Consider the following 12,275-nt stretch of genomic DNA (forward strand, 5'->3'; position numbering starts at 1 on the left):
CACCTAGTTTCCAAAGGAAGCCAAGGGGGAATCAGGCCAATCATTTCCAGTCAAGCACATAAACTACATAAACTGGTTTGTTTTACATGGTATTTTTTGCAGCAGTTTTATCAGAGAAGTCTCTCTCTAGATCTGGCCTTTTTGAGTATTTTCTGATTCCCCTTTTATCTGGGGTACAATGGAGATGTATTCAAATATCTCAGCAACAAACTGTAGGGGTATCCAGGATACAAAGGGCCAAGAGGGTGTTGGAAAACACGAGAATAAAAGCTAATCTCTTTTAGAAAATAAAACCTTATTAAATTGGTAGTCTCTATAGTTGATATCAGTCTTGAGTAATGTGTGAGTTTGTGATGTGTAAAGGTTGTGCTGAGCATGCTGTTGAAGCCTAATAGAAATAATACAGCGCAAACAGCTTGCCTCATTCGTTTAGCAGTAAATGTAATACCTGTGAATACCCATACTTTATTTCTTTTTTTTTAAAGGTTTAACAATATAAATTCAATAACCGAAAACTCCCTTGCTGGACTCAGAAAACTGGAACTGCTCATGATTCATGGAAATGACATACACAATATACCTAACATAGTCTTTAAAGATTTGATATCATTACAGGTAAAACTTCATTTCTGTGATATTTTAGTGATTTATGCTGGAAAAACAAGCATATTGTTTGATGATTAATTGTGTAAGATGTATCTTCTGTTAACAACAAAAAATACTTTAAAATAATTCCAGGTATGACAAAGTTAGATTACACATTATGCATATACTGTGGTCACACCATTCTGATCTCATGGTAAGGTGGATTGTTCTGACAATGTTTCTTTGTTAGTATTTGATGATGTACTGTAAATTCGAAGCACATATTTTAATCAGCTTTTGAATAATTTTACAATAAAGACAGCATTTTAATGTATTATGTCACAGCTGTAGATCACCCAATCTTTTTGTAGTACTGCTGTAACAAAGGTCTCTCTCGCTCTCTCTTTTCTTTAGGTGCTCAAGATGAGTTATAACAAATTAAAAATTATAACTGGACAAACCTTTCAGGGACTATCCAGTTTGATGAGATTGCATGTGGACAACAACAAGATTGAATTTATTCACCCTGATGCATTTATCGGGATGACCTCCTTGCGGCTGGTCCACCTTGAAGGGAACCTCCTCCAGCAGCTTCACCCCAATACCTTTGCGACATTTTCATTCCTGCAGTATTTTAAAATGTCGACAGTAAGGCACCTCTATTTGTCTGATAACGCCATTAGGACACTACCCAGTGAGATGTTCAAAACTCTGCCCCTACTGGAGAATGTCTATCTTCATGGAAATCCATGGACATGTGACTGCAGATTAAATTGGCTTTTGAACTGGAATAAAAACACAAGAGGTACATAAATATATATGATATATGTTTTGTTTTTTTTACACTTGGCCGGCATTAGTTTACATGAGTTGAAAACATGTGCTAGCCAAGTGTAATCATTCCTCTAACCAGGTGCTGCTTTGTTATTTTTTTATGCATGCTTCAGATATTAAAGTTTACAGTTCTTTCTATCTGTGTGGCTTTAGAATCTGTTGTGAGCTCAGCACAACTGGTCCAGGTACTGTATGCTGCAAGTTTCATTCAGTATACCCTCAACCATACCTTAAGCTGCATGGCTAGTTGAGGGTATATTTATGTGGTCTGGGTTAGATTTCTGCTGTTGCTGTGTAAAATTAAATGGCTGTCATTGCTCTGATTGGATGAAACAACCTATAGCATTGTATAAAATCACATAATCACATGACTCAGGAGACTTTATTTGGCCCCAAATCAAATTTTTACATTTTAAAGTACTGTAACAGGGGGAAGTGTTACGTGTGTCAGACACAGAGCATTGGGTATTGACATGCCGCACAGGTGCACAGATTTAATTCAACACAAGTGCTGCCACTAGGGTACCAACAATGGTAGACCTATTGTCAGATTAAATAAAGAAAACAATATAAACCAAAGCTAAAAATAAAAGTTTGCCACACAAGGCAATCACTAGCCTCATTATAAGAAGCTTCAGGAACGTACTACACTACGAAACCCTCTCTATACTGTTTGGGATCAACATCCCCTAAACTAACCTACTGCTATTGCTCCCAGTCCCGGCATCTGAGCGACTCCAGGTCGTTGCGACGGTCCTGGCAGTGCCGAGCCTTCACATACACCATCTTGCAGTTGAAGTGTTCTGTAGTAGTTAATCCTGTGGAGCAGACACTCTCCTCCTCAATGTCAACAAAGCGCCCCTCTGTGTAGCATGGCGGTGCAGTCACCTCAAGTTCTGACGCAGATGCCCTTTGATCTGCACGTAGCCTCCCCGGTCCTCCCCAGGAATGCCCCCCAGCCGAACCTCCCAATCAGCTCAGCGCTGGACAAGTTAACCTGGTCAATTAGTTGCCTAGCAATGAGTCTCCTGTTCTATGTCCCAGCTGCACACATTTGTGCAAGAACCAACAACAGGTCTCTCCCTGTAACAAGTACATAAAGACTTGGCATCTTAAAGATTGTATGAAGTTTTGCCACAAGAACAGAAATGCACAGTTTGTTCAAGCAGTTATTTTCACAATTGCGGCAGAAAATTCTTGCAGGCAATTTTGAATGTAAAAAAAAATAAAATAAATGATGTACAGCAATATTATGGCAGATTTTTAATAGGTACAAATCATATTTGTAACTTTATTTTAATTTGTCTTTACAGGTGTTTTAAAGTGCAAAAAGGATAAAGCCTATGAAGGGGGGCAGATGTGCCCAACGTGCTCAAAACCGAAGCAGCTAACAAAGAAGGAGATCATGCAGCTAGATGACGTTTCTTGCACTAAACCAACTATTCAGTCACCACTAAAGCACAGCACCATCTCACCAGGGGAAGACAACGAAAGTGAACTAATGTCTGTGGAAGAATATCAGGAGCCATTTGGAAATGTTACACTGAATATGACAGATGAGCATGGGAACAAAGTAGACTTGAACTGCCGAATCAACTCCCCAAGCGATTCTACCAAAATTAAATGGGACCACATTAATCCACAGCAGATCGCTATTAATATGACTCTTTCACTTGATGTGGAATGCTCGATAGATCGTGAAAGGTATGAAAAATTATGGAAGCTTATCGCATACTACAGCGAAGTACCTGTTCACTTAGAAAAAGAAATTATGCTGAGCAAAGAACCACATTTAAGCTTCAGATATAAGCAAGATACTGAAAAGGATGCATACTATTTTACAGGTGTGAAAGCAAATATCTTAGCCCAGCCTTCCTGGCTGATGCAATCGTCTGTCAACATACAGTTAAACAGCAAGCAGTCAACCACAAAGAATATAAAGCTAGCTTTTATTACTCACTTTTCACAAACTCTAGATACAGAAATTACAAGGCGACAGAGAAGCAAATGGGTCATGATAGAATCAAAAGAAGAGACAAAAACAGTTGTGAGTGTAGTTGCCGGGACTTTGTGTCAGCTGAACTGCAATATCCTGAGCTCAGGGGATCCTTCGATACAGTGGATGTTACCAGATGGCACTAAAGTGCAGGCTCCACACAACAGCAGAGATAACAAAATGTCTATTTCTACCAGTGGTAAACTGATCATTAAAACAGTGGACCATTCAGATTCTGGTGTGTATTACTGCATTGCAAAAGTCAAGGGTGATCTAGATATAATGGCTTTTCGGGTGTCAGTGCAGGGTTCAACAGTTCAGTCTTTTGCAGGAGAAGGCAATTCTCTAACTAAATATACTGGTGAGCCTATTGCTCTTCCATGCAACGCTTCTGCTATACCCGATGCACAACTTGATTGGATTCTTCCAAACAATAATATTGTGAATGTTTATTCAAACATGACTAGAGGTTATGTGTTTCAAAATGGCACACTATTCATACAGCAGAGCCAGATCAGTGACAGTGGATATTACAGGTGTGTAGCTGTAAATCAGCATGGGGTAGATATATTTACAGCCAAGTTAACAGTTATAAGGAAGATAGTAACACGCCCATCAAAAAGGATTTCCATGAAACCACAGTCTGTTTCAGGGGTCTCCACAAAAATTAGAGTAAGAGTGAATGAGGTTGAAGAGTCGTCTGGAGATTCAGACTTTCAGCAACCCCAATATGAAAGGTTATCCAGCAACAGTGACATGGGGAGTGAAAGTGGAGGTAATCAAAACAAAACACCTGGGTATCGAAATAGAAATTCTGGAAGAAGATTGAGGATAAAGAGCAGATTAAAACCAAAAGGAAGCGCTGTGCCAGAAGGTCAATGGACATTTGACGCAAGGAGAAGAGTTAATGTGTCAAATAATAAAATTGATCCGCAACGGTGGGCGGACATTTTGGCGAAGATACGTGAAAGGACTGCTGTAAAAACAACAACATCACCATCGTTAGATGATAGGGTGGTTTCTAGAACATCATCAACCAAAAATGTTAAGAAAATGAAGTCCTCAGCATCTAAACATTTGAATAAAAATGAACATGAGTCCTCAGATAACACAGAAGAATTATCCACAGATGAGACCAATTTCAAAGACGAGGAACTTGTTCCAGTAACCACCCCGCAAAGTAGATTTAATGAAGACAACAGTCACTTGGCTGCAGAACCCACATATTCAAATAAGGAGATTGACCACACTTACCAAATCTCTGCTCCCCAAACTTACACAGACTTGAATATTGTGAGTACAACCAATACTCATATTTTACAGTCAACCTCTGTCCCACAGGAAACAAAATTCTTTGTAGAATCTTCCCAGGAAAATTATGTAAGTGAACAAGATCCAAAAACATCAATGGCCACTACCATGCGCAACATGGATATACAACAAAACCAAATTGAGACATCGGAAAGAAATACTGTTTTTATAGTTTCAAGCTTTTCATTAGTTTCTGTAAACACAACAGAGCCTGAAAGGTCATCAAAGCAAACTACTTTTTCTACTACAGATTCAACATTAAATGAAGAAAGAAACATATTTAAAATAGACAGAATTACACCATCATTTGCTGATAGTATTACACAAGCACCCAGTCCATTTAGCAGAACATCCACTACAGAAAACATATCAAAGCAAAAGAATGAACAAAAACATCATAGTACACATGAATCAAGAAGCCCAATAAATGCAATAGACACGCATTTGTCTCCTGAAATTATGAAAAGCACAGCAGCTAGCACTACAACAGAGACAACCCAGGTTAATTCAACCACATCACATTCTCGTCAGAGGCCATATTCAAGGAGGAGGCTTGGTAACAGAAGAAGATACAGACCAAGACCAGGCCAAGTTATTCCACATAGACCTACAACTACAATGAAAACAGAAATGTCTGTAACACATGCAACTGAGAGAACATCTTTACCAGTTATAGCTCTTACTACTACACAAACATCAGTGATGATGCAGTCTACAAACATCAAGTCAGTGATCAGAGAATCTGAATTAGAAAGACAACTTCCAAAGACATCATATAATACTAAACCAACAACTACCTCTACTGTGTATATGTCACCAAGTCAGACATCTACAAATACTGGTGTAATGTCTAATAGCTTTATCAGAAGTACAAATCCTCCTGTTAACAATGTGACCGTCAAATCAAACTCTCCAGCTACACAGAGTTCCACAAGTAGTACATTTGTTACACCCGTAGTTTCAAGAACTTTTGGGTCAACCATCTCAGGAAGGGAAACTGAAAAAACTATTAAAATCCAAGTTGCTACAGAAGCTGTTCCTACATCTACACCATATGTAGGAAGTTCATTGGCAATCAGTCCAACAGACTTTATAAACTTTGGTGTTACCACAACAAAAGCTCTTGACCTAATTATCACCACAACACCTAACCCGGGAACTATTCAGAATCCTAAGAGGTGGCTGTCAGATAAGGAAAACCAGCATAAAAACATTCCAAAATTAGTTTATCCTGGTCAGACTACAAATCATGCTGTCACAGCTGCAGAAGATGAACCTGCAATACAAAAATATACTATAGGAGTACTGTCAATCCAACCTTCCTCCTCAGCAGCTCCCAGCAGAACTAGCGAACATTATTCGAAAATTACAACCGTACAGGTCGATCAGATCCCTAAATCCCATATAAAACCAAATACATCTAATGTAAATTCACATGTGAAAAACAAAGAGATACAAAAAACACATGGAGGAGAAGGATTCAATAACAGCCTTCTAGTAACAGCTAATAAACCCAGTATATTTACTAGCTCTAACCAAGGTTTTGTTCTTACGAAACATATTGCTGTTAAAGTAACAGCAGCACCTCCCGTTTCATTTACCAGATCCTGGCCTCAGAATCCTAAAATAAATATGTCTTTCACCAACAAACCAGAAATAATAGCATTTGCAGGACAGGCCCCACCACCAAGGAAAAATTACGTCTCCATCACCATGCCAACAAGACCAGCAACAACTTCAGCTTCTCCACCATACAGACCACATCTGCCTTTCCCGAATAGACATTCCAACAGGCTACAAACTGGACCTATAGCAGGCTCAAGAAACTTTGGATCAAATTACATCCCTGACAGGCAAGGTACTGGTGTTAGACTGCCAAGCATAAATCAAAGGTACCCATATTATCAGAATGGAAAAAATCCTTACATGGTACAGAAACCAAACCTTCCCAACATACCCACTAGGACCAAAATACCTGCTACTACTGCCACAACACAATCTAAAGAACAAAGTACAGTTCCAGTCAGAGCATCAACAGTCTCAATACCTAGACCTGCTACCAGTGCTTCTCTTTTAGGAGAAAGGACAACCACTACGACAGTGGCAAGTAGCACCAGAATCCCACCAATAACAAGAACTACGTCACTCATTACAACTACCACTCGCCCACACTGGAACGGTGTTTATACCCACAGGCTCCCAAGTGCCCCATTCATTCCAAAAGTAGAAACACCTATTCAAAATGGCTTAAACATGCCACATCCTTCACCCAATATAAGAGTCTATCGAGGAAGACCTCAAATCACCACAAACAACCAGCATACAGTGTCCGTTCAAGCTGAAATGGATGCTGTGCTCCCATGCGATACTGTGGGAGAACCCAAACCTTTCCTTACATGGACTAAAGTATCTACTGGTAAGCACATTATTATTATTATTATTATTATTATTATTATTATTATTATTATTATTATTATTTATTATTATTATTATTCATTTTCAAGTTTTATTTTCAATCGATGAGTGTCATTTCCTTTTTTTCTTTCATCTGGCTTGAAATTAAATTTCTATGTCAATTGATAGTTGACAGTAGTCCCTTCAAAAAAGAAAAATAATGTCATGCTTGTCAATCATTCTTTTCTGTAGCACTGTACTTGAAACCTGAATTGGCAACCAGGATTTAACAGGTTGGGTTTAACAACATAATTGAGCTGTTCTCAGCTTGTTCATTACATAGTTAAGATTAGGAAATGTGACAAATTATGAAGGTTGCTTTTTTTTTTCTTGTGAATGCTTAGGGCACAATACCTTAAAATATGCAATATAAATGTAATAATGGCTTTATTTTTGTAGGAGCTGTGATTGCAATTAACAGAAAGATCCAAAGATTTGAAGTACTGAAAAATGGGACTTTTGTGATTCAAAATGCTCAACTTCAGGACCGTGGACAGTACCTTTGCACTGCACAAAACCAATACGGTGTGGATAAAATGATAGTTACTTTAATTGTTTTATCTCAGCAGCCGAGAATGCTTGTGTCCCACTATCAAGATGTTACGGTTTATCTTGGAGACTCTGCAAACATGGAGTGCAGGTCACAAGGACTGCCAACCCCTCAGATTTCATGGATATTACCAGACAGAACAATCATTCGTGCAGCCACCCAAACTGGCAGTCGAATAATGCTGTTTGAAAATGGAACTTTAAGTGTCACATCCACTAATTTTCCAGACAGAGGAATTTACAAATGTATAGCAAGTAATGCAGCTGGGGCAGACAGCCTATCTGTCAGGCTTCATGTTACAGCATTGCCTCCTGTGATTCAGCAACAAAGGAGTGAGAACTTTACCCTTGCAGAAGGACAGACTGTTTACATTCACTGCACTGCCAAAGCTGCTCCTCTGCCTAACATTCGATGGATCCTCTTCGATGGAACACAGATCCGACCATCTCAGTTTGTGAATGGCAACTTGTTTGTTTTCCCCAATGGAACCCTGTACATACGCAACTTATCCTCAAGAGACAGTGGGAATTATGAATGCATGGCAAGCAACGCAGTTGGGGCTTCCAGAAGGACAGTAGGCGTGACGGTAAAGAAGAAAACAACCACAGCAAAAATTACAGCAACATCGCCTCAGAGAACAGATGTTATTTATGGAGGTGCGCTGAGGCTGGACTGCTCTGCTTCAGGTGATCCAGGTCCAAGAATAATATGGAGAGTGCCTTCAAAGAAACTTGTTGATACACAGTACAGGTAAACTATATTTATCTTTATAAAACTAAGTGTTAGGATGCTGCACACTGATTGGCTGCTGAGGGGTTTTAAACTGTGTATAAATATTGTTTGATGCACGGGCAATCTTATTTTTGGAAATGTTGAAAACCTCCAGTTTATCCGTGTCTGATGGACTATTTTTTCTCCAAAGTGGAAGAATATACAATAAAATTGTTCGTTTTTTTTTTTTTTTTTCAAATATATATAAAAAGTTTGTTTTTCTATTTATAATTGTGTCAGTTTTATAAGCGGGATAACACACTCCAGAGCTTGTGGGTTGTGTTGCATTAACTCATGGCTTATGTTAATGCAACACAACCCACAAGCTCTGGAGTGTGTTATCCCTTACAGTATTTATTTTTATGTACCAAAACTAAACATGTATTATTTAAAGTGTAGTATCTAAAGTTTTAAAGCTAGTTTACTGGACTTTTCACTGCCATCCATTTTGTTGTTTAGTTCAACTTTGCATTTCTAAGAATTTTTTTTAGCTGAAAGTACAACTATAAAGCTCTATCTTCCATGTTGGTCTGCAGGTATTTAAGTCCCTAGTGCACATTGTGCAAAGGAGTGTCCTTTGCTGAGGAAATATTTAATCATTTATGTTTTATCATTCATCTGTCCCACAGTTTCACACTGACATAGCATGATTCTTATCTAATAAGTGCTTACCAACACAACGTTGAACTTTTCTCTGTGGTGCTGTGCCATCAGACACATTTCAAAGCAAATAAATAATTATATAGCTTTAGACATTTTAAATTAGTTTTTATGCAGAATAAGAAAAGTATGCTATGGAATTGCCAAATAAATTATCAATATGTTTATACTCTTCATTGAACTAAGTGTACAGTAAGATATTACAGAAAACACATATCTTTTTAAAATTGCATTTAACATAGGTGACATTGCTGGCTAAAATGAAGTAATTGCTCTTAGAAAACATTTTCCTTGCTTATTCAATGCATTTACCTTGCCTTTATCATGGTGTGCCACAGTAATGTTTTATAAGAGTTTAATTGTCTAAAGAATGTTTTAAAATAAATAACAATTAAATTAAAACATACACTGATAAAGTTAATGTGTGTTTGTCCTTAAGGGATTGTAATTACTAATAAAACCAACTGGAAATGATTCAACTCAATTGTGGGCCATATTTTGTTGGGCTAAAGTGCGTTCAGTGTTGTTCAGTATGGATTTGAACCTTTAAAAATGTTAGCGTTTATATGCTCAGGACATATACCATGTCATTAATCTCGTGCTGTATTAATTATAATTATTTTTATTTTTTGTTTATTTTCAGTTTTGATCCCAGAATAAAAGTGTATATTAATGGAACGTTAGTGGTTCAGATGGTTACTGAAAAAGATGAAGGAGACTACTTGTGTGTTGCCAGAAACAAGATGGGAGATGATTATGTGCTACTGAGAGTAAATGTGATGATGAAACCTGCAAAGATCAAATACAAACAAGAAACCAACAAGAAGGTGACATATGGAGGAGATTTGAAAGTTGACTGTATAGCTTCAGGCCTGCCCGACCCTGACATCACTTGGGGTCTTCCTGATGGTACTATGGTCAACAGTGTAATGCAGTCAGATGACAGTGGAATACGCAGCAGAAGATATGTGGTTTTCAACAATGGCACCCTTTACTTCAATGAAGTTGGAATGAGAGAGGAAGGGAACTATACCTGCTATGCAGAAAACCGGATGGGAAAAGATGAAATGAAGGTCCATGTCAAGGTGGTGGCTGATTCCCCAGAAATCAAAAATAAAACATACTCTGTTGTAAACATGCCATATGGACAGCCTATTTCATTGAAATGCATTGCAAAAGGAGAACCTGCCCCCAGGATAATTTGGCTTTCTCCAATGAACCGAATCATCCCAACTTCATCTGATAAGTATCAGGTACACATTGACGGTACACTTCTGATACAGAAGGCCCAAAGGTTTGATAATGGAAACTACACCTGCCTTGCTAAAAACTCAGCAGGGGAGGATAAAAAAGTAATCAGAGTGGATGTTCATGTTGCTCTGCCATCCATTAATGGCCATAGAAATGCAGTGAACACAGTCAAGCAAACAGCAATCAAGGAGCAACGCAAATTATTGGACTGTAAAGCTGAAGGGATGCCGCTCCCCCGCGTCATGTGGCTTTTGCCAGAAAATGTTGTTCTTCCTGCGCCGTACTATGGAAGCAGGATCACAGTGCATCGTAATGGAACTCTTGACATTAAATCCATAAGAAAAACTGATGCAGTGCAGTTGGTCTGCATCGCACGCAATGAAGGAGGGGAGGCCAGGCTTATTATAGACCTAGATGTTACAGAAAACTTGGAGAAACCTGTACTTAAGAACCCACTAAATGAGACACTGGCATTAACTGTTGGTACCACTGTAAGAATGAATTGCTCTGCAGAGGGTAGACCAACACCAGAAATTGTCTGGATCCTTCCCAATGGATCACAGCTTACAAGTGGCAATCAGTTATACAGAGTGTACCATGGACATGATGGCATCTTGCACATCAGCAGTCCCTCTGTCACAGAAGCAGGCACTTATCGTTGCTTGGCAAAGAATGAAGCAGGGCAGACAGAAAGAACGGTCTCATTAGAAATTGGTAAAAAAACAGAGATTAATAACCCTTATACTGGTTTGGTAAGCATCATTAATGGGGAAAACCTACTGCTCCACTGTAGTGCTGATGGAAGTCCCCCACCCAAACTTTTTTGGACATTACCCAACGGGATGATTCTTAGCCGTCCTCAAACAGTGGGCCGCTATGCAGTTCTGCAAAATGGAACTCTTACTGTTCAACACGCATCCGTCTATGACAGAGGGACCTATTCTTGCAAGTCAGTCAATGAATATGGAACCTCTCTCATGAGTGTTCCAGTGATAGTCATAGCATACCCACCGCGGATTACCAATGGGCCAGCACCTGTGACGTATGCCAGACCCGGACCTGCAATCCAGCTAAACTGCATGGCCATAGGAATTCCTAAGGCAGATATAACATGGGAGCTGCCAGACAAAACACGTCTAATGGTGTCATCTCATGCACGGCTGTTCGGCAACAAGTACCTCCACCCTCAAGGTTCACTAATTATCCAGAAGCCATCCCAGATGGACACAGGTTTTTACAAATGCACTGCTAAAAATCTAATAGGAAGTGATTCAAAAGCAACATATGTTCATGTATTTTAATTTTTCAGTGATTTATTGTTTTTTTTTTTTTTTTTTTTTTTTTTTTTTTTGTATGCCCAAGGAACTGCCCAAGTCAAGTGCAAAAAATACTGTTAATAAAGATATAACTACAGACTGATTGGTTTGGTTGAAAGTGGATAGTACAACATGTACCATGCTTATTACAATAGTACTATAAAGTATGTGAGTTAAAAACACACACACACACACACAAAGGCATCAGTGTAAGGTACAATGTCTGTAAAAAAAAAAAACTAAAAAAACTTACTAACCCTAATCTTACAAAAATACTGGCAATGGTGATCAATGTTAATTTTATAAAATTGGTAATCACAGATATGTTTTGGGTTTTTTTTTTTGCACATTCCAAGGGGTGCTAATTAGAAACTTTATATACAAACATAACAGACATTGTATAAGATGTTTCTTTTGCTCTTAAATATCCACATTTTATTTTCTGGTTTTGTTTTTTTATTTAGTATTTTAAATTATTTGTCTTTAAAAGACTTTAATGTATAGCTATGTTTATAAGGGTAAAATACAACGTAATGTACATCTTGTA

The 12,275-nt window shown here is 38.3% G+C and overlaps 1 protein-coding gene across 1 annotated transcript in view; it reads left to right on the plus strand.

The window, feature by feature from the left end:
* Positions 1-11,721, plus strand: part of LOC121320669 (immunoglobulin superfamily member 10-like) — a 12,073-nt gene extending 352 nt beyond the window's left edge. The window contains exons 2-6 of the mRNA XM_041259219.1: positions 486-615; positions 1,000-1,390; positions 2,733-7,142; positions 7,580-8,480; positions 9,805-11,721. Of these exons, the coding sequence (XP_041115153.1) occupies positions 486-615; positions 1,000-1,390; positions 2,733-7,142; positions 7,580-8,480; positions 9,805-11,713 (7,741 nt within the window). The 3' untranslated portion in view covers positions 11,714-11,721. The remainder of the gene's footprint in view (positions 1-485; positions 616-999; positions 1,391-2,732; positions 7,143-7,579; positions 8,481-9,804) is intronic.
* Positions 11,722-12,275: the final 554 nt, after the last annotated feature.

Source organism: Polyodon spathula, chromosome 9 (assembly GCF_017654505.1).
Source record: "Polyodon spathula isolate WHYD16114869_AA chromosome 9, ASM1765450v1, whole genome shotgun sequence".
Taxonomy (NCBI): Eukaryota; Metazoa; Chordata; class Actinopteri; order Acipenseriformes; family Polyodontidae; genus Polyodon; species Polyodon spathula.